At 40.6% G+C, this 24,230-nt stretch overlaps 1 protein-coding gene across 2 annotated transcripts in view; it reads right to left on the reverse strand.

Moving 5' to 3' along the window:
• Positions 1–24,230, reverse strand: part of GABBR2 (gamma-aminobutyric acid type B receptor subunit 2) — a 353,790-nt gene that overhangs the window by 121,104 nt on the left and 208,456 nt on the right. For both annotated transcript variants that reach the window (XM_063130215.1, XM_063130214.1), the window contains exons 9-12: positions 15,238–15,318; positions 11,043–11,193; positions 6,898–7,030; positions 2,781–2,888 (exon numbers count right to left, since the gene is read on the reverse strand). In XM_063130215.1, coding sequence (XP_062986285.1) covers positions 2,781–2,888; positions 6,898–7,030; positions 11,043–11,193; positions 15,238–15,318 — 473 coding nt within the window. The remainder of the gene's footprint in view (positions 1–2,780; positions 2,889–6,897; positions 7,031–11,042; positions 11,194–15,237; positions 15,319–24,230) is intronic.

Genomic DNA, 24,230 nt, shown 5'->3' on the forward strand with positions numbered 1-24,230 from the left:
ACAGTGGTGGATGTAAGAGAACTAAGGGAATAGGTGAAAACCTGCTACGGACATGCACAATGGGGTGGTGGGAGGGGGTTCCTGCCAAAGAATGCTCAGAAAGTTCCCAATTGAGGCTCCGCACATGCACAGAGACCACAAAGAAGAACTAGTTATGAGAATGCTGGAACCATGACAGCTGGGAAGGGACTTAGATGAAAAAGGATCGGAGTCGAGTTAGGTTAGCTGAATACATTTGTCCATGGTTATTTTATTACTCTATTGCTCCTACGGTTTTTGAGTGTTGTATGATTATATCCATTCGGAGATAAAAACTTTTCCTTTTAACATTTTTCAGTAAACTTTTAAACTTTGTTATGTGAAACTTTGTGTTCTCTTTTCTTCCTGGGTTACTCATTCCACATCTAGTAGCCAACTTCCACACTACCTAAAAGTGCATACTCGAGACCCAATGAATTTTAAGGCTAGTTTGGTGGAGGCAGCTAGAGGAAAACAAATATTTCTACCTGGTGGCAGTGCAAAAGGCCAAAAGAAGAGAAGGGAAAAAACTATTTTGCCCGAGTTCCTGTCCACACGTGGAACAAGCATCACTGGTCTGTGAAAGGGACTTTTAGCTTAGAAAAAAACTAATATGGGGAGACATAATAGAGGGGTACAAAATTATGCATGATGTGGAAAAAGCAGACAGGGAGACATTTTCTCCCTCATTCATAAAGCTAAAAGCCAGGGTCATCCCATGAAGTTGAATGGTGGGAGATTCAGAATAGGTGAAAGGAAGTTCACACAGCACATAATTAAACTGTGGAATTCACTATTGCAAGATGTACTGGCGGCCACCAAGGGGGTGTCTTTATGGTGGCTCTTTGGACACCTATTCCTTAAAAACCCTGTGGCATCACAGCTGCAGGGTAGGAACAGTTAATCCCCATGGCAGGAGGTTTTCTGGCAGCCATTAGGCTTATGGAGCATGCCCCCCTGCCCTCTGTCCTGCCTTCTTGTGCTCCAAGGAAGCTACCATGGGCCTTGATCTGCCCCTGGAACGCCGCCCCCAGCCACAACCTGAATTGAGGTCAACACCGACAGACCATGGAAATATGGTGGTGACCTCGGAACAGAGGAAGAGATTGCAGTAAATTCACAACTTTTTATACGTGCAGTTTTGGAGGAAAGCCCTGTAGTGGCTGCAAGTTGACTGTTGTATCATATAACCAAAGCAACACCACTGTGCAGCCACCTCGTGGTAAATAGGACATATAGACAGCCCCCAATTTGGACAGTTTAAAAAAGGCAATTAGACAAATTCATGGATAATAAGGCTATCAATGGCTATTAATCATGATGGCTATATATTAGTTCCAGTATCGAAGGCAGCACACCTCTGTATATAGTTCCTAGGGAACATGAGTGAGAGGGTGCTATTATACTCATGTCCTGATTGGTCACTGTGTGAACAAAATGCTGGATTAGATAGCGCTTTGGTCTGAGCCAGCATGGTTCTTCTTATGTTGTTAAATGACAAACGGCAGATGAAAAGAAGAAATGCTCCTTGCTTCCTTCTTTGAGATATGTCCCATCTTAGGGTCTTCCATCACTTCAGGACTTTGCATCACCAGTATCCACCAGGGATGAATCTGCAGTTCTTTAACCTGTGAGTTGGCTGGGACACCAATGGTATCCTTTTGACAAAAGGCCAAAGGTTCTTAATGCCATGCATGGAAACAAAAGTTATGCCAACCAGTGAAGTGAAAGGAGACAAAGGCTCTTGGCCACTCATATATCTGGATTTGCCTCGGAGTAGATTAACAGCTAGATGGAAAAAATGAGGACAGTGGCAACATGCCCACGACTAAGCTACAAAGCATCAGTCATACATCACAACCATCCAGAATCTATCATAACTGCACATCACATCCTGACCCAATGCTTCTAAACTGAAATGCTACACAACTCAGCTGGCTGCGACATCCAATGGGATATAATCTAAGAGTGCAACTATCACTATCAACCTGAACAGAGGAAGGAAAACCTCAGGAATGTTTTGGCCTGGGGCTCAAAAGTATTTTTGACTACTGGGGTAATATCTGCTTTGTCATGTCTGCATCAGCTGATTCCCCCCATCTAACTAGCTATGGAGGTCTTGGGGTCTCCATTGCTGGAGATAATCAAGCAGAGACTGTCAGGGATGCCCCTCCAACTCTATGATTCAGAAGGACAAACCCTGACACAATGGCCATGTTTGCATGCAATGACAAGCCAGAATTGCAGAGAATTCTGGCTTAGCATCCTCAAGCAAGGTGCTGACACATGCGGCTCTTTTGCTACCGCTTTGCTCCTCCACCAAGGGAAAAGCTAAACCAAGGTTGTTGAACCTTTCTCAGCTCAAGGGCTAAATCCATATTGGGAAAAGTTCTCGGGCTGCATTCTGGTGGTGGGTGGGATAGAAAGCAAAAGGGGCAGGGCAAAGGCAAATGGGGTGGTGCCAAGATACCCCCCAATACTAGCATATATTAGCTTAAAGCTCTTACTGCCAGTAACTAAGCCTTAGGAGAGGCATCTCAACCTTTTAGAATGGGGGAAAACTGCACAAAATCCAGGAAACCACCAAACGATCAGTGGACATGGAAATGGGGTTGGGCCAGGGGAAGGGCGCCGCACGGTCAGCTGGGGAACCCAGAACTGAAGTTCTGCACCTCTAAGCTAAACTAACTAAGTAGCAAAAGCTTGGCAATATGTCTGAACCGGGACATCTGATGTGTTGCTCCCCCTAACATGCTACTCACCTTTTTCTTCATTTTTACATTTTTGAAAATTGCATGAACTCTCCATGTTTTTGCAAACATTGCCCCAAATGCAGTTGTGTAGCCCACTGTAAGAATCCATGTCCGGACCTGAAACAAAGAAGAGACTCAGTTTTTTGCATAATTAGCTTTAATAACCTGTGATCTGCAAGCATAAATTAGGGTTCGGCTAAGGAAAGAGGGTAACTCCGTCTCCTTCTCTGCCTGTCTACAAAATACTGTAGATGGCAATTTTTATATCAAATATATGATTATACCAAATTACTGTATGTTTTTATGCATCAAGCTCACAGTCCCCAAATATGAGTAACGTCAACCCCCCTTTTAAAGAAATGTCATGCTTACAAGACTTCTGAAAAAAGTATGAACTGTATATATGAACCCAACATGAGCTAAAGAGTTACAAACCAGAATGGATAATAATGGATGTGCCTATATTTCTGTCCCCAAAAACAGGTACCAATCCAGGCAAGTTTAGGTATTCCTAAATTCCATTAAAATGAAAGGTACTGAAATACAAAGTTAAATTCTTAATTTCTACTGATTTCAATTGGATTTGTAAAAATAAAGTGTTTAAGAATATGAAAGAACAAGAATCCCTAAAAGAAAGCATAAGCATTAGAGAATGAGGAAAAAAGAAGGAAAGAAAATCTAAAAGCAATGAAAATACTATGCTTTTTGTCCCAGCTATTCTGAATGTGGGACAGAGTGTTCAGCTGGCAATGTTGATGATGCAGTTAAAAAAAATATCTGCATCATTAGCATTTATGCTGCAGCTTTTGTGCTCCATTTTTCACCAGACACATTAGCACAGGCAACTGTATCGTTCCAAGGGAAAAAGCTAGGCAACATACAAACATTAGATATAAACATTAAAAGTCAAACATAAACACCATTTTAATTGATTTAATAAAAGCAAACTCTTTAATCTTGAGAAGGGGATATGTTCACAAAAGCTAACACATGTACTCAGATATTTTCAGTCCAGTTGAGGCAGTTTTACTAAAGCATTTGCAATCACTTACTTCCCATATGAGTATGTACATGACAGCAGCCTAAATAGATTGAATTCTCCTCATCTAGCAGAGTGCTAAGGATGCAATCTGACGCATGTTTAGACTGTCCTATAACTCCCATTATTCCCCAGCCAGCAAACATAGGATTGCACTCTAACTTACAATCACAATATACTTGGAACCCATCAGGGGCTACTGGTATTAAACATGACTAATTGCACAAAACCAGAGGTGGGTTGGGGGCCCTGTGTGGCAACTTCAAATAGCTAATTCTGGAATCTCTTAATATGGTAACATATTCAGAAATCACTTTCTTCTTACTCTGAAGCTGTAATCCTGCGCCCAATTTAATCTGCAAGGTTCACCCACATATGTTTGTTGAGTTATTGAGATAATGAATTTGGTATTTTCACCTGTTGGTTCAGCCTTGTGCTCGTCATTTTTTTTTTTTGACGAAGTATTTCCAAACCCTGGAGTTTTCATGAAAATGCTCATACTTCTTTCTCAGTTGCCTCATTTTTTGCCACATATCTGTCATAGCTATACCTTTTTTCTTGTTGTTGCTGCTGTTGTTACAACTTTGAGATCTTAAGCCTTTTTACTTTGCTGCTGGTTTTACTTTAATGTTATATGTTGCAATGTTTTTAGTCTTTGCTGCTGTTTTTACTCTTTATTTTACTGTTTGTATTTTATGCTTTTAATGTATTGCACACACCACACAGGGAACCCTTTTAAACCAGTTATTGGCTGGTTTAAAAGGGCAATAAGGAAATAAACTCAGCAATTGAATTCACTCTTAGTATGGCTGCAACATTCAGCTTTCCCTGAATTTGAATGCTTGGGTACCTAATATATAAAAAACAACCCTGACCATTAAAAAAAACAAAGCAAGCAGGTTGCCTTAAGGAAAAAGTCGTAATATGGCCAAGTGTCTCAGTAGACATTATTTTACAAAGGCAGGTATATCAAAAGACACATATAATCAAGGGCAAAAAACCTCCATCTTCAAGTGCTGTGCTAAGGTTAAGGTTAAGAAAGCTTAAATGCCCAAAAGCAAGAGAATGCAGATTGGCAATTCCTTACCTCAGCAGCTAGTACTTAACTATGCGCATAAAGTAGCAGAGGTTCCAAAATCCATTAATTCACTGGACACCACATTTGAAGTTCACAGCCAATTTAATAATAAAAAAGTAAGCTTAAAAGTACAGGATCTCGAATTTTCTAGCCCCTTCTTACCCACAATATTAAGTATACTTGCCTCATTTTAACATTTTCATTTTGTCTTGATTGTTAGGTCTGTGTCCTCTTTCAAATCTGTAGTTCTCAGTTCCTTTTGGAATCTCATGTCACACTGTATAGTAAAGGCCACTGAGGGCATTAATTGCTCCATTTTGGCATTTGGATTCTTACCTTTCCTTGGCTCTTCAAGTGTAAAAACCTTCTAACTGCGTGCTTAATAGGGTTGTTCCATGAATATCTTTTTAAGATGCTAATGACAGATGGGTACACTGAAGTCAAGTATTGCTCAGTGATGTGTATGCTAGAAGAGTAGCACTGGACCAATATTCTATCAGTTCAGAGAGTCTTTCCATATTTCCCTTACCTTCTATGATGCCCTTCACTTACCCTCCTCTATTTTCTCCTTGACTGCTCTTAGTGCCCTTGATTATGTATGACCTCTGATATATTACTGCCTTCCAGGAAACACTTTTTTATATATAAGTATCATTTACAAGAAAAAAACTCTCAGGCAATCTGCCTATTCCTATATCCATATCAACCCCTGTGAAAGGACACTCAGAAAGTTTTTTCCTTAGACAAAGTCAAATGTCTCAATATATTCTCGGGGGTGGTGTGGGGAGGGAGAGCGAGAGAGAGCAGGCACCCTCAGACCACTACTTAATACTGCCCAATTTTGCTTCTATACCTTATTATCTATTTATTTCCAGTTTTCCTAACATTGGAACAATCACAACTTTTCTTTACTTCTGCTGTATGTTTCAAATGGAACCCATGAGTTCAGATTACTGCTAGAGAGAAATTTGAAAAAGTGCTAGCTTTAGGATTTTCAAAAGCTGAGCGGGTGCTTCATCTTTGTCCTTGCATGCTTTGGTGCAACCTAAGGCCTTTTGCACTGGGCACAATTTAATTAGTCTGTGAAGAGCTTACTGCATCACCATCTTAAGATCCCAAGTAAGAGTTCTGTGAAACTCACAAGCTAGTTCACTGCCTTGAGATCTTTTTAATAAAGGTATTATGATTGAAATTTCTAGCTCTCTGTGATGTGTTTTTTAGACTTCAGTTGATCTACAAAGTATCGGTAACAATGAATTGTCTGATTGACCTTAACTATACACTGACTACAGCCATTGAATAAGTGTTATCAATTATATGCAACATTTCAAAATGTAGCAATATGGTTATATTCAGCCTTAACGAAGGTGTAGCTTAATAAACTGAATTATGTAAACCCCTTGAGAAACAGCAGCAGCGGTAAGAGGGGTCTTACACTTACCCAAGTATAGTTATACTCAAGTTTTTCACCAAAATATATTGGTCCACAGAATTAAAATCCACTGAGAGGATGAGGAGAACCAGCACAGAGACAGATCAATTCCACATTTCCATCTGTTTTAGGATTAGGACAGTCTACTGGGCCCACTAATGTTGCCCACTTCCTGAAACCAGGATGTAAGCTACTCTGAAAAAGTGTGGAAGGATTTTTAAACAAGGGAAGTCTGGAACTGGGCTGCCACACCAGCTTTCTGCTCAATCTAATGCTTAAGTGACTTCCCCAATAAAATAAATTAGAGAGTGGTCTGAAATTGGCTAGGTCACTGCAATACAGAGATGGGTCCTTGAGAAGACATCTGATTTCCATCCCCTTCCCTCCCTTAACATCACATTTAAGACTAAACTTGAAAGCTGATACAAGTGTTCCACTTTTTCAGACTGCAAAAGCACAAATGGATGTGGATAAAAGTACCGAAACCTCTACATACAGCTGCAGTATAATATGTGGAATGTCTTGTTTGTGCAAAACAAAAAGAGCATCTCTAGTAAAACTGTTCAGAGTTACTTACAGTACAAAGGGTCTCAAATGTCTTTTCAGAGACAAAAGATCCATCAAGGCCAAAAAGGAATATAGATGCATAGGACAACATTCCCCCAAGAATAATAAGATTGTTCATGTAGGGACTGGACATCTTTATCAACCTATGGAGAGAAGACCAGAAAATAATCATTCGAATGAGGGTGCTTTCAGACGGCAGCTCCTTCACAAACCAGAGCACCAACAGGTGAGATCAACAGGAAAGCACTCAAAGAAGAGGAATATAGGAACTCAAGGCAGGCTGCTCATACAGAAATGAATGGTACCATTCTATATACAACCACATAAAGCCAAAGACCTACAATGAAATAAGAGAACCAGCAAGAGCAATTCACTTCACCAATAAAATTACTTAAGGAAGAATAACAAAATTCTTTACTGTTTTCCTAAAGAACTGAGCTTGACAGGCTTTTCTTGGGAGAAATTATTTATTTACGTGGGGCTGCCTTTGAAAACGGTCCGAAAACTTCAGCTGGTACAAAACAGGGCAGCCCATTTACTAACAGGGACTGGCTGGCGAGACCACATCACGCCAGTCCTTTTACAACTTCGTTGGCTGCCAGTCCAGGTCTGGGCCCGATTCAAAGTGCTGGTACTAACATACAAAGCCCTAAACGGCTTGGGGCCAGGTTATTTGAAGGAACGCCTCCTCCCATATGTACCTGCCCGGACATTAAGATCATCCACAGGGGCCCTTCTCCGTGAGCCCCTGCCAAAGGAAGTAAGGCAGGTGGCTACTAGGAGGAGGGCTTTCTCTGTTGTGGCACCCCGCTGTGGAATGAGCTCTCCAGAGAGGTCCGCCTGGCGCCTACACTGTACTCCTTTTGTCACCAGCTGAAGACCTTTTTATTTTCTCAGTATTTGAACACCTAATTTAACTTAAATTTACATTTTGCTGTTTTAATTCTGTATTTTAATCCTATATCAATTTCTGCTGTGTGGTTTTATCCTGGTTGTGCTTTTTATATTGTATTTTGTATTTGGGTTTTTAGATTGTTGTTTTATTGTTGTTTTATTATGTTTTTTATTATGTTTTATTATGTTTTTTTATTATTGGTTTTTTATTATTATTATTTTTATTATTGTTTTTTATTACGTTCCTCATGGTTTTAATTTTTGTGAACCGCCCAGAAAGCTTCGGCTAATGGGCGGTATAAAAAGGTAATAAATAAATAAATAAATAAATAAATATTTAGGGCACAATCCTACAGTCTCTGGGAAAGTGTCTCAGGGTCATGGCATTTTTGGATCCCCCCCTCCTGAAACTGAAGATACTGCTACAACGTCAGGAGGGGGACTTCAAGATCTGATACCTCCCAGTCCCTTCACAGCTGACATGGAAAGAACAGAAGTGCCTGTTTTCTAGGGTCAAAATCTGTTCCAGTGGGTGAGGAGGGGGAGGGGAGAAGCTGATATCTGCACAATCCTATGCCCTCTCCAGCCTTGGCAGTGTCACTACTCAATGGGCTCAGAAGCCCATCTACAATAATAATTAAAAACAATAACGGAGGATGAAGAGGTGAAAATTGCTTCTGTTGTTCCTCCTGCTCTGCTAGCAGCAACCCAAAGGACACTGGAAGTCTCCAAGCCCAGAAATGGACTGACAGCAACAGCAGGTGAAGCAGCACGAGCATAATATGATTACATGGGTCAGTCCCAGTTAGCAGTCTAGGCACCCTATTTTGGATTAACTGAAGTTTACAGACCATTTTCAAAGGCAGCCCCTCATATAGTTGGTGGCCCAGCTACGCCCCTATCTGGACAGGGATAACCTAGCTTCAGTTGTCCATACTCTGGGAACCTCCAAATTAGATTACTGCAATGCCCTCTACATGGGGCAGCCTTTGAAGATGGTTCGGAAGCTGCAGCTTGTGCAAAATGTGGCGGCCAGATTGATAGATGGAACAGGGAGGTTTGAGCATATAACACCGATTCTGGCCTGCTTGCATTGGCTGCCTATACGTTTCTGAGCCCAATTCAAGGTGCTGGTTTTAACCTATAAAGCCCTACATGGCTTGGGACCGCAATACCTGATGGAACGCCTCTCCCAACATGAACCTACCCGTACACTGCGCTCAACATCTAAGGAACACCTCCGAGTGCCTACTCCGAGGGAAGCTCGGAGGATGTCAACAAGGGAGAGGGCCTTTTCAGTGGTTGCCCCCCGACTGTGGAATGATCTTCCCGATGAGGCTCACCTGGCGCCAACATTGTTATCTTTTCGGCTCCAGGTCAAGACTTTTCTCTTCTGCCAGGCATTTTAACAGCATTTAACAACGTTAAATTTGTTTTTAATGGACCCCAGAATTGTTGTTTTTAAATGGATACTGTTGTTTTTATACTGTTGTTTTTATGTTTCTGATGGTTTTAAAATATTGTATACTTTTTAACGTTTACCATTTTTAACTGTTGTAAACCGCCCAGAGAGCTTCGGCTATGGGGCGGTATATAAATGTACTAAATAAATAAATAAATAAATAACACATTGCAACAATCCAGCTCTGGTTATACTCTCTTATGCACTGAGGCAAACTCAGAACCTCAATTTCATTAGCAACCAGCCTACAGTTGTTTTCATCTTTTGGGTCAGGGTTTCTTCAGGAGCAGCCTGACAACTACTTCCTCATTTAAAGGGGCTGGTACTGCCTCCTCTCTTATAGAGATATTTACAACCCAGCTGAACAACTCCTCCCTGCTGGATGTAATAAGCGAAGAAGACAAGGCATAAGCATAAAAGTAGGTAGCTGAATATGACGAAGTACCTTCTCCACATCCTTAGCCCTGAACTACTGAAATTCATCCAACACAACTGAATTAGATGGTGTTCGGGACATTTCAGCTATTATTTATTTCATTTCTATACCATCCACTAGCTGAAGCTCTCTGAGCAATTCACAAAAATTAAAACTGTAAGGTGTGTTTCATCCACAGGTAAAAACAGAATCTGAAAAAAATATCCTTCTGCCCTGATAAGCCATATCAATGACCTCCAATGATAACAAAATGTGTACTTTTAAAACAAAATGAGAAGAAGATAAGTTCATTCATGATCTGAAACATGGGCTCATATATTGGAGTTAAAATATATGCACTATAAAAAAAATGACTGGAACACCTAAAGGATTGCTGGGATACATACAAAGAGAGATCAGAATCAGAAAAAAACGAAATGTGAGGGCTACCTAGATTATTCCTATGTGACATTGGGTGCGCCATTTCAGCACTCGGACACTTGGAAATAGATCTGTTTAGAAGCAACCTAAGAATGAAATATGTTAGGCAGGATCATTGAAGCAGCTTTATCTGCAAAATTGTAGAAATATGCAAATATATGTGCTTGCTTTATAAATAAGTTTAGATTAGCATTATTATGGCTAAATGTCTTTGATCTCCTATACTAAAAGCGACTCCTTATGTTACACAGTGGTTTAATTAGCTGGGGATTATGCTAATAATACACAGAGGAAAACACTAATTTTGATCTAACAGAATAAAAGGATTTAATAAAACGTTCCAACACAAAGATATTATACAGTAACATCAATTAAGCAGAATAATTTTAAAAAAATATTGGGCATGATCCAGCCAAAGTTGAGCACTTTTAAGACACATTTGTTTCATTGGGAGAGATTTGAGTATGTGTTTAATTCTCAAAGCGAAATGCAGTCCTATCCAATGTATATTTTCCCCCTGAATTCAGTTAGAGTGTACTCTTCCCCTGACGGAAGTACATAACTGAAGTGATCAACATTGGACCATGCCCTCTGCCTTTACAAATTGGCACCACGTGATCTCTTTAATGCCAACCTTACCAATTTATAGGATTTATAAAAGGGGGGGGGGGAAGCAGGATAAAATGTATTCATCTAAACAGGGGAGGGCAATCTGCTGCAGCCCTCAGACTAATTTCCACAGACCCTCTGCAAGCCATCAGTTCAGACCTTTGGCAAGAGCAGCCTGGGTGGAAAGGAAGAGGGAAGGAGAGAGAAAAGGGGGTGGCAGAAAGAGAGAGGTAAAGAGGTGGGCTCTGTCCCCTCCCGCTGCAAGCACGCAGTGAATGCAGCCTTCAACAGGAAAAAAAAAAATCCCACCCCTGATCTAATGTGTACAACTTACTTCTGGTTTCGGTTTTTGATGTTAAAGAATAAAAAGGCGCTGGCCATGATCATTCCCAAGATAGTGATTGCAGAAAGAATACTGTAGAGAGGCAGGGAGATTTTGCGAAGTTGCTTTTGAATAATTGTTCTGTCTTTTGGTGGTTCTATTCCTAAAACATCAGAAAGAAAGAAATGGGTTAAGATACAGATAAAGTAAGAAACCAACAACAAAACTTCTATACATTTATTCTTGTTCAAGTCTTCACTTTCCACAGAATTACAAACAAGGAGCTGTTCTATCCTAGATGAAGTAGATAGAAGGCTGTGGTTGAATTGACAAAGCACAATAAGGGAGACAACACTCAACCACAAAGATTCACTTACAGATGTAAAATAGACGCAATATATTAGAGATATAGGTGATATATACAGCATATATATACAGTTTGTAATCAATCTACAGAACAATTTCTCCTAGCTGGTACATGTTCTTAAATCCCTTTAAACAAATCCAACAGTGCAAAACCTCCACAATAAAAATTAATAAAGAAAAACAGAAACAGAAATCTATATCTCTAATATATTGCGTCTATTTTACATCTCTAAGTGAATCTTTGTGGTTGAGTGTTATTACCCTTATTGTGCTCTATCCTGGATGAAGACAATGGTCATTGAATCCAGTACTATCTACCTTGATGGGCAGTGCCTCCCTGAGAACTCAGGCAGAAGTTCTGGGATCCCTTTTAAAATAAATGTGTTTATTAAAGTCATTTGGTTTCACAAAACAATGTAATGTATAGCCACACAGCTTCTGCTGTATGTTATTTATATGCAGATAAAGCATATGTATCATCACCTGGGATCCTTTAACTAGAGATGTTAGTGATGTATCCTAGATATTCTGGGTAACTTATGGACATACATTTCATTCTTTTTTTTCTTTCAGAGGCTGACAATTGCCATAGCTCTTAAATATAGCCCCTATTTCATAAAGGTCAAAGTTAAATAAATATTGTATTTATCCTAATGAGATCATGTACTTCATCACTTCATTTATTATCTGACAATGAAAGCTGACACTCAAATTCCAGATTTCAATACCAGATGCACCGTTCATATTTGAACAGAAAGGGGAGTTTTGCCAGTATAGCTCCTTCTAGTCCTGCTATATGTAAAGAAACTGCACCTAGTAAAAGTCTAGTTTCTATGCGACTATCAAAGGCTCAGGAGCCTTGCCCCTGGGTAAGAGTTATTGTGATCCAGGAAGGCTCTTCATTCAAATTTTGCCTCTGCAAGTTTCCCAACTGCAACATGGTGAAGCGGGGGTAATAACATTGAACTACAATACAGGATAAGAAAATCAGGCTAATCCTTGTAAAGATTACTGAGCAAATGTATGAAAAGCACTCTACACACTTTAAAGTGTTATACAAATGTTAAGCACTTCTTACAATATTGGAAATGGCAGTACTAAGCAAAGTCTAACTTACAGCACCTGGCTGTTGTCACAAGGCCATGAAGTGATGCTCTCACAAGATCGTCATCATTTGAAATTCACTTGCTTAAACCCTTAACCAAAACACAGTGAGTTCTGGTTGCATAAGTCACAAGATGATGACGTGGCTTTTTAAAATGAGGCTACGTATTATGGTCTGGTTTAAGAATGCACCAGGGAAAAGTGTTATGAACTACATTCAAATAAAGCTGAAGGCATTACTTGAACAAGATACAGTAAATGCAAAGGAATGTACATAGCATGGGTTCCTTTGTTATCCTATCACATCCTGTGCTAGCACCCTTCTGTAATGTGCACATCAGTGTTATCAACAGATATGGATTTACTGAATGCTTCTTTGCCTGAAATAAAGGATTAGATTCTGCAATTGCCTAAGAGCTGGTTTGCAAGTTATACAGCATAGGGTGTTAGATTTGGGACTCTATCACTTCAGCCTGTAGGCGGGGGAGACTTGCCATATTTTTAATGCTTATTTATTTATTTATTTATTTAAAACATTTATATCCCGCCCTATATCAATAAGATCTCAGGGCGGCATACAGATAAAAGCATACAGTATAAAACAGTAAATATACACAGCTAAAAACAAATTAAACCATAAACCAAGTAAAAACAATATATAATTTAAAAGCAGTAAAATTATTAAAACAGTTAAAACAATGTGCCAACTTAGTGAATTCAACCATTAAAAGCTTTGTTAAAAAGCCATGTTTTCACTTGGCGCCGGAATAAAATCAGCGTTGGCGCCAGTCGGGCCTCCAAGGGGAGGGTATTCCACAGTCGGGGTGCCACGACAGAAGAAGCCCTCTCCCTTGTCCCATCATAGCGAATGTGTTGTGCTGGTGGGATGCGTAGTAAACTAGCACATCATGAGGAGGCCTAAGCTGCACCTTTCTCACTGATGTGCTAAGAAGCACATCTTTGTAAATGGGAAAACATTTCAAAATATCACACACATGCATACAAACCTGCTATCTGAAGTGGTGCAGTCTAGAAACTACAATCTTATTCCAACTTGATTCCCTCATTATCTCTATGATAAGACTACTGCTAAAGAAACTTTTGCAATGTCAGTCCCCTCCTCCCATTTTATACCCTTAAATCCTGGGCCATTTTTATTGAAAGTGTGTGGGGGTGGGTGGGTGGCTTGAATTGTATGTTTCCTTACACACAAATCCAAGCACTACTCAAAAGAGCCAACAGCTATTTATCTTACCCCAATTAAAACACATGTGAAAAAGTATTTTAAAGAAGGCAAATGTGTCCCTTGAAAGAGAGAACATGTGTCCTGCTTGCAGAAGGTCTCAGGGCAGAGAGACTGAGCTAGTATATAGGGTGACCCTATGAAAAGGAGGACAGGGCTCCTGTATCTTTAACAGTTGCATAGAAAAGGGAATTTCAGCAAGTGTCATTTGTATGCATGTCACACCTGGTTAAATTTCCTCTTCATCACAACAGTTAAAGCTGCAGAAGCTATAGTGCAGCTATACTGTGACCAGATTTAAAAGAGGGCAGGGCACCTGCCGCTTTAACTGTTGTGATGAAGAGGGAATTTCACCAGGTTCTCCATACATACAAATGACACCTGCTGAAATTCCCTTTTCAATACAACTGTTAAAGACACAAGAGCCCTGTCCTCCTTTTCATATGGTCACCCTACTAGTATGACACCTTCATGTGAAATATTCAATGGATTCAGATTACTGCTTCCCCCCCCCCCAATGTACCATGAATTCTGCACTCCATACACAACTATTTTAACTGAGGTTTGGCAGAGACGTCCAGCACGTAACAAACTTCAGTGTCAATCAGGGGTGGATGTCCTGAGCCAGCTTCATTCCCTTACTGATTCCAAGATCAGAGAAAGCTGAGGAAGAAGCAAAGCTAACTCAGCTACAGCCTCAAAGCGCAGCCCTTGAGCCATGGCTCAGTGGGAAGCCACTCTCCTGTCCCCTCTCTCTTCTCTGAGGGGGCGAGGCTTTGGGGAAAGAGAGGCCATCATGGGCCAGATAGGGAGGCCAAATTTAGCAGGCCAGAAGTTCCCAGTCTGTGCTGTAGGACACGTACAACTGTTCTTTGAATGTTGGACGCTAGCAAGAAGAAATTCACTATGCCCCATGGTATACATTCTTGGTGAACAGCAAATTGGTGGTGGAAATTCATACTGCTAGAGCTGGCATCTCAAAGCCCCAACCATATACTAGGGGAACGAGATTGGAAAGGAAAAGCTAGAAGGAATAATATAAAAATAAAAATTGATTTAAAACTCTGAAGATAGAGTTCTGGGGAGTTCTAGAAAAACCTACACGGAACATCTTGCCTTCTGACCAGGAGGTGGTGCTATCCCAGATTTACAAATTGCCCTCTGGAAGAGTACAGGAATAGTTAAAGAAGGCCTACAAATACCAAGATATTGTACCTACAGAAATCCCCCCTACTTTTACCACTGACATACATGTTCAATGTTTCTGTCCACTTATATCATGGGGGAAAGCTGCAGTGCACAAAACTTTATTCTAGAGAAGCCCTTACTCTTCTCTCACTGCAAGCCAGAGCAAATCGATTAGTGAGCCACTTCCTCCTGCCCTCTGTCCCCAGTAGTACTGCTGAAACATCTCTACTTCTTTATTGCATGTGCCCTAAATATTATACAGAAATCTATTCCATCCCTGTGCCCTCTTCTGTATTTCTCCCTTACCGTGGAATTTGATGGAGTTGTTGATGATTTCCAGTGAATCAAGTATAGCATTATATTCTCCCACCTTCACTTCCTTTTTGTCTGCAGAGAAACAAACAAATGGGATTGTTTATGTCAGTTCACATGTTCTTCACTTCTAGTAGCTGCTATATTTACCTTTCTGCCTCTCCTGATGTTGCTATACTTACAGTCAAGGTAGCATATGAAATGACTCAGAGAAGCTAAATGGAATCTGAGTTGTGGCAAGATTTAAAATCATCACTGGTACCATATTGTACTGCTACTACAATGCAAAACATTACAGCGCTTAAATTGTCACCAAACATTTTCTAAAATTACTCCAACTATGAATTAATACTTTTTTCCTATTGCCAGCGGAATGCTGTCAGGACTCAACACGAGAGCCATGGACAGGAGTGTGTGCCAGAAACAAAGCTCCCCATCAAAGAATCCCAGCAAGCAACCAAGTCAGGTGCAGAACTACAAGTAGCAGTCTTGGCAACAAATTCAGCTCTCTGAGGCCTTAGCTAGACCTAAGGATTATCCCAGGCAAATGGAGGGGTCATCCCTGACTGCTCCCGGGATCCCCTGTACGTCATTTGGATGCACAGGGATGATCTCGGGACGATCCCAGGATATAGGCCTGGTCTAGCCATAGCCTATGAGGTTTTGAAGAAGGTTAGTCAAACAAAGAGGCAGGGTTCTAAAGTAGCAAGAAGGACAAGAATTCAGAGATGCCTTCCCCAACCTGGGGTCCTCCAACTGTTCCAATTCCAATCAGCCACAGCCATAGCCACCATGTCATATGAACAGGAATGCTGGGAGTTGTAATCCCAAGCATGTGGAGGGCACCAATTTAGGGAAGCCTGATTTAGAGAAACCTGTTTGGTGAATATAGGCACTCTTGAGCAAATGTTGAGGCTTCCCCATTTTTCTCTTTGTGTGGCCTACAGTATAGGTTTGACAGAGGTCAGTCTTCTATTTGAAGACATCATCTGTTTGAAGGGCTGTCTAGTCCATGTCAAGTTTAAAGATAAAGAAGGGATAGCAGGAGCTTTGGTTGATCATGGACAGTTAGCACTTGGGACAGTAGACTAAGTAGGCATGCAAGTCATCTGGTCACACTCTCTCTCTCACTATGTTAAGTTGTATTTCTTTTTAAACTATAGTATTTCTAAATTTGTTTCTATACATATAAAATAGCACATGCAAATCTCATGGAAATCTATGTCCCCTTTTTACTCTTTTGGGGATATTCATTTCCTCTTTTTCAGCTACTCTATTTTATCTCTGACGTGAGTTCTTTGTGCTGCATTTGAAGGAATTCCTGAAAGTTTGGGGTATGGCATATCTAGCTACACAAGGGTTGCAGTCTCTATGGTACATGCTCAGAAGCACAACTGCACATTTGGAAGCACTGAATACTTCTCCAGCTTTCACACAATTTATTTAGTTTGGTAGCAAATCTACTTAAATGCATAGAATCCCATCTATACAAAGGTATTATTCAGAGGAACTGAGATTTTTTTTTGAGAAGCAGGATAGTTAACAGTAATTGTAAACCTGATATTAGAAACTGAGGGCATTTCCACACTAAAGGCTTTAGGGGACAGTCCTAGGATTCGCTCTTGAGACTCATAAACCTTCAAAGTTGGAGGCTTATGAGTATCCAAAGCAGAATGGAAGGCATGCAGTGCCTCCCACTCTGCAATTTAGTTAGATGGGCATTTTCACCCATCTAGCTGAGGTATCGGAGAGGGGGAAGGATGGAGGCTGGGAAGGCCGAGGATACATCATATCCCTGCTTTCCCTGTGGCATCCCTTCAGTGCCCACTGACATGCCCTTTTTCTCTTCTCTTCAATATCACATTTGAAAGCTTGGAGAAGCAGCTGACACAGTTCTCTCAGGCTGAGAGGGGCTGGGGGAAGGAAGTCCTCTTGGGTCACAGGTCAGAATGGTCTGTCTGACCTCGTATCCAGGAATCCGAAGGATCCTATGGCCACCCAGACATTGTCTAGGGGCCATAGGGTTGCTCTCTGAGTGGGTTTAACACTAATTCTCTCTTCTTGAAGATACTCAAGAATAATAGTTTTGTGACATGCTGGATGGTGGGGAGGAATGTGTAACACAGGATTATCCTCATCCCATCAAACTTCTATTTCTAGGATTCTCTTTGGCAATCCATCACTGCTAAAATGGTATAAAGCCTATGTAGTATGGATCCAGCAGTTATTCTCAGATTGTGCATTGAGACATACTAGTGTATTAGTAACAGAACTGCTAATACAGTGTAAGAATTTAATTAATTAAAAAGTTACAGTGAGCCAATAGCATCGGCCCATAGAATAGCCTGCATGTTTGTCTCTGTGACTCACAGTGCTCATTCAAATCTGGGGTGGGTTCAATGTAAAGATGGGGCAGAAGGCTGCACATTGTTTCTCTACACAAATCACTGCTCTGGACACGCCTTCTTCCAATCAAGAGGCACACTCAAAACAGTGACTCGCAAAGAAGAACAGCAGGTGGTCTCCTCTGAGAGCAGGTCATCCTTACTCTTTCATACTAAATGTAGGTCTTTGCAGGTATAAAATTTTAATTCAAAGAAAAAAAGTATTCTTCAGTTATGAGTTGTGAGGAGGAGGAATATAGGCCAGCAAGTGGGGACCTATCACAAAATACTGCAGTGTATCCCCAGCCCCTAATAGGAATGTTAGCCTTGTAGTGCTATCTGGGGCTTACAAGAACACCTATTTTTTTCACCCTTGTAGTGCTGTCAGGGGCTTGTAGGGACAGCTATTTTTCACTCCCACATTTTTTAATCCTTGCCCCTTGTGTTACAAGTCCTGAACATTTTAATGATATTCAGATAGGGAGGGATTATTTTTAAACATCAAGGTGCATACCCTCCTCCCTTCCAACCATAATGCAAAACAGTATAACCTGTATTCAAGTAAACCAACTCCCCTTTTCCCATTTTTCTTTGTTTTTACCCTACTGACACCTTGAAACATTCCATGGCTCAACTGCATTCAATGTAGCATTAATTACTGAACTTGCAATCGATTCTGAACTTCCAGTTCCTACAGAACCCTCTTTTTTCTCTTCCAGGGCAGAACTGAGAGCTCCCATAGAAAATAATGGAGAAATCTGGGATTTTAGTATATCTATGTTTGAGCAGCAGTATGTGCATATTGCCTCAAACAAGATAGCAACAAAAGCAGCAAAGATCAGAGTTCATGTTTTTTGCATTCAATGTGAAGTGCCCTCTCCAGACAATGAGATGAGTTATGCTAGTTTTTTTTAATATCTCTGTGACCCCAGTGTCCTGTAATTCTTAGCAGCTTAAAAGGTCATTTTGTAGTGAGAAAGGGTCAAATGTTCTTCTTTTAATTTACAAACATATACTGTATGCAGAAACCACTATCTGTTTGAGGGATTATGTTGCCAAATGGTGGGGGAGCTAACACCACCAATGATTATAGAGAAGGAAGAGAACTTTATGGTGTCACAGGAAATATGTACATCAATTAGTATTATTCTACAATCAAGAGCAGGAAATGCAGGACAGTGGGGAAAGTTTAACTTAGGCTGTGAATTCTTCTTCAGGATAATAAAAGTTATACTTAACAGATGTTATTAATACCTTCAATCATTCTGGCTAAGAAAAAAAAATCCTAAGTAACATATAAAGAATACTACAAAGGGAGAAAAGTTATGCATGATAAAAATGGGTAAATTTGCACTTCCTACCTGCCAGACAACTGATAAGAGGAATTAAAGATATCAATGAGACATCTGTGGCCAACCGAGTAAAGAATGATAAGAAATTTTAAAGCATATCCAGACTAAAGAAAGTTCTTTCAGGAGCCAGTTACTGTCAATCATGATATGGGGGGGGGGTATGACAAGAACTAAGTATTTCTGCTTAATATTTTAGCAAAAAGCTTAATGCAGTCATTACTTACTGTATTTAACTATCTGTAGTTAAGTATTTTCTAGCATTACCTGAGGATGGGGTGTGTGTGTGTGGAATTAACAAGCCCCTGTAGCTTTATATTGGAATCACACTACCATATTGAAAGGCATATGTGAATTTTCACTTTAAATGCATGGCCACAATTTGGCCAAAATTAAGCATGTTTGAGACCCATTGATTTCAGTTGGAAAAATCACAAATATTTTTGTTAGTTGGTTTATACAACATGACACCTGATTTATTATTTATTTATTTATTGCATTTCTATACTGCCCAATAGCCGGAGCTCTCTGGGCAGTTCACAAAAGGGCGATCCAAAAGGCAGGGCTTATGCAACTTAGATTTGCATGTTACTTTCTTGTGTGAGAGAGAACCCCCTCCCAGTTCCACACCTGTCCAGTTCCAATGGATAGGCTGTTACTGCAGCTTCAGCATACTTTTTATTTTTTCAACTTTAGAAAAAGCGGAGGTGACTCAGAACAGTCCATGGCCACTGCAGCAGCAATGTTCACTGTCCGAGCAGGAAAGGCCTGCCCAGTACTATCACCAGATTCCTTGGAGGACCTTTCTGAGAGAGGCTGGGGCAGTTGGCAAACCTACCCATAGCAGTACGCCTTTCTCCTCATTAGCCAGGGGTCTGTTCCCTAGAGGGCCAGTGTCCATGATTGTGGCGCAACTGTTTCTACCTTACCCAGGAACATGGTCAATTCCTGCAAGATATGTCCACATGACACTAACCCCAGCGAAGTAGGTTGGTCATTGTGGGCAGGCACCAATCTACTCCATCTGGGAATGAAAGGGTAATTGTGGAAGGCCACCAGGGAGGGGCAGTGACCACTTCCAACCTCCCATTATTTTAGCTATGCCAGGTTATGCCAATGAAAACCTCCATTTCACTGTTATTTCATAGGCTTCTACATTGGAAACAGTCCACACCAATGCATGGCCATTGTCAAGTTTGGCTCCTACAAACCCCCCACAGATCAATACAGGTTTGAATAAACAACGAACACCATTTTATTGCAGCAAGTCAGCTACACAACCAGAGCTCATGGCACAGTTCTTCAGAGAGTTCATAGTTTCAATAAAACAGTCTTTAAGCAAGAGCAATAAAGTTCAATGGGAAGTGCCAAGGCAAATAGAGCTCACAAAGACAGATAGATATGCCAAGTTAGAGTGTCCAAAGGCACAAGATTCGAGGCAGACAAGAGTTCAGAATCAATCCAGGCAAGGAAGTTTTCTGAGAAATTAAGATGTTGTTTTCAGCAAAGGCTCTGTGTCTTTTAAATTTTTGTCAGTCCACTTATCTCTACAGGAAGATCTCATGTCACGGAGAGTCTCTGCTCTGACCTCTTTTGTGGCCCTCTTAATTCTGGAGATGGCACCTTGCCCCCCTCGTTGGCTGAGTCTACTGCCTGCTTGGTTCCCACAGGAAAACTTTCAGGTTGTTGCAAATCTGTGTCCTATCTCAAGGCCATATCTGGTTGTGGCTGATAAAGAGTATCAGACAGTTCTCCTGGGAACAGAACCAGAAATGAGTTCCCAACTTCCTGAGAGTTCACAGCTTGAGCAGGTTCTAAGTTATCCCAATTCTTCTCTGAATCTGACTCTTACTCTTAGGGCCCAGGGCCCACAGCACCTGGGCTAGGCCTGACAGACATCTGGGGCAGCAAGGGGCACAGTAGGACCCAATGCCAAGGGTGGGACTAACACTGTGACTGTGCTTCCATTCATTGCATGATGTCCCCTTCACATTATTTACATATGAAGAGGCTTTTATTTTGTTGTTTGGGGCTTTTTAATTTAGAAAATTGTTATTTATTTATTTATTTATTTATCAAATTTATATACTGCTTTCCACAGAGGTTTCAAAGGGTTGAGCATAAAATGCAGCGGCATCAGAACAACAATAAAATATAACAATAAAGCACACAACACAACAGTAATCAACAGTAGAACTGCAAACTTTGCTGTGAACTACAAACCATAGTTGACTGGGTCATGCCTCAAGAAAAGCCTGTGTGAAGCAATGAGTTTTAAGAAGACGTCAGAAATGTGTGTGTGTATGGGAGGGGGGGCTGTCTAATGTCACCACAAAATGTGGTGATGGTTGCTAACCTAGATGGCTTTAAAAGGGGATTAGACAAATTCATGGAAGATAAGGCTTTCAATGGCAATTAATCATGATGTCTATATGCTACCTCCAGAATCAGAGACAGCATGCCTCTGAACACGAGTTGCTGGGGAACAACAGCAGGAGAGGGCTATGGAAGAAGCATCTGGTTGGCCAATGTGGGAAACAAGATGCCGGACTAGACTGGCCTTTAGTGTGATCGAGCAAGGCTCTCCTTACGTTCTTATGGACTATAGCAGAGAGAGAAGCATTTCAGATGCGATAAATGATTGTCCTTTTTGGCAAATACTTCCCAATAAAACAAATTAACGCTAATATAAAGGAATCTAAGTAAAGAATGGATGCAACTTATTATAATGATAAGGAACTCACAGCCATTCTTTTTAACTTGAGTTTCCAAGTCTTCAAGTTTTCTACTGCCTGCTTTAGGATCATCATCAATCAGAGGTGCTTTTTTGATAGCGAAAAACTCCTTCAGGTTATTCCCAAGTTAAAAATTGTAACTTTTCCCCAGCTGTGTCCACTTGCAAATCACACACAAGTATGCTGCTGACAGTCCTACAACTTGAATTTTGAGCACAGAAGAATAGCTGAAATCTTGTTGCTTTAAGAAGCCTTCCCCAACCTGGTGCCCTCCAGATATTTTGGATTTCAGCTCTCATCAGCCTCAGGCAGCATGGGGAAAGGTCAGGAATGCTGGCCAATATAGTCCAAAACATCCGGAGGGTACCAGGCTGGGGAGGGCTGCTTTAAAGTTATTTTACTTATAAATCAATTTGCTTATAAAATTATCATGATATTTTAAATTCTGTTAGTAAATTTGTACTTATGGTCTGAATAGATTAGAACTACATTAAATGACTGCTACAGCATCAGAAACACAAGGCTCTACAGAACAAAACCTAAGCTGTCAATAATGCATTTGTAAATAATATTACAGAACACCGTAAGTCTCTCATGACCTGGGGTGAGCATAATGATATGCACACCCATGGATTTTAGTCTTTCAGCCAAGGCAGGCTAGTCCTAGAATTAATTTCCAAACAAGCTCAATTTTCCTTTTTTTAAAAAAAGATTGTAGCTAGCAGCTGCATCAAAGTGGCAGACAAGGTCTTCCTTGATCTTGCTGCAGACAGCAATTCCCTTTAGCTATTGCATTCATTCTGTGTTCCCAATACTTCTGAGTTATGTACCTTGTTCTCATTGCTGAGTTGTTAGGTATTTCACAATAAGCAACCTCAAGAAACAATCCAAATAGTTCTATCATAAACTAATGCAACATCCAGAAACAGCTACTCTTCTGGTTTTATCTGACAATTTTGGAATATAAATGCACATCTTCTCAAAAGCTCTCTGAAAGCATCACTGATCTATCTCACAGAGTCCTACAAAACGCTGCCTTCTAAAAATTCCACACTAAGAGCACAATCCCATGAATATTTAGAGAAAGAAACGTCCCAGCATTCCCTAGCCAGAATGTGATTGCATCCTGAATAACTTCTACTATACATGAAGTCAGTATGTCCTGGAGCAATCTTTGCTATTGATGGGAGAACAAAAGGGAATTTTCAACAACTTTTACCTCTGAATCAATGACATAAACTAGCCTAGCGCCAGAGTTTAAAAAAGGTATTGAAAAAATTAATTTTGAACGAACATGAAACAAGGCTTTAAAAACCCTGCAAAAATGGGAAGGTTTGTTGTTGTTGTTGTTGTTGTTATATTTATTTGTATCCCGCCTTTTGCCCAATGCTGGGCCTCAAGGCGGCCTTACAAAGTTTAAAACATACATGGGGTGGGGGAGGGAAACAAAACCATAAATGTTTAAAATACACAACAAAATTATAAGACATTAACATAGATGGAGGGCCAGATTATTCTCCAAAGGCCTGCTGGAACAAAAAAGTTTTAACCTGCTTCCGAAAGCCCATCAAGGAGAGAGCCAGCCTAGCTTCCCCGGGAAGAGAGTTCCAGAGAACTGGAGCAGCCACCGAGAAGGCCCTCTCCCATGTTCCCACTAAGCGTGCTTGTGAAGATGATGGGACTGAAAGAAGGGCTTCTCCAGAAGATCTTAAAGCAGGGGCAGGCTCATAAGGGAGAATACGTTCTTTCAAATAACCTGGACCCAAGCCGTATGTTAGAGACTTAAAAACTGTAGACTTATCTCAACCAATCATGTATCTGTTGTCTTTTCACGATTCAATAGCTCTACCTAATACAGATTTTTTCATCTATAAATAAAATTAGCTGCTCCCCACCCCCTCTAACAGCAACTTAGCTATTGTTGATTTCCCACTGGTATCAAAGATTAAATAAGTGCAGATGACGGATTTAGAAGAGAAGATTCTTGTGATCAAAAGGATTAGTTATGAGATGGTGTTTGATGGATGAGCAGCAGCAGGCAGAAACATTCCGCTGCAGAACTATTTCTGGCTCTAGCCAACTGGATTAAGGAATTTACAATATGTAAAAATCAGGAACAAAGTAGCTTTCCATCGCTTGTCTTAACAGGCAAGAGGAGAGGTGCTATGGCTCCCATAATGACATATTATTCCCACAAGACAGAATGGGATCCCCCACCTCCACCACACACACAAATTTTATCAGCTCAAGTAAGACTGAAAAGCTTCTCTATTCTCAGGGGTCTTCCAACTTTCTAGTCAGTGACCTGGAGTATTTGCTACACAAACTGAATCCCTAGCAGCTTCAGGTAGGCGTTGCAAAGATTGCTATCTGACACTATGAAGGGCTAATGCCAGTCAGTGTAGATATTGACAAGACAGACCAATGATTTGACACTGTGTTCCTACATTCCTAAAGTAGAGATCATATGTTTTACAATCATCTTGCTTTTTGCTTTGATAACCCATGACATGGGAATA

Source organism: Elgaria multicarinata, chromosome 7 (assembly GCF_023053635.1).
Source record: "Elgaria multicarinata webbii isolate HBS135686 ecotype San Diego chromosome 7, rElgMul1.1.pri, whole genome shotgun sequence".
Classification (NCBI taxonomy): Eukaryota; Metazoa; Chordata; class Lepidosauria; order Squamata; family Anguidae; genus Elgaria; species Elgaria multicarinata.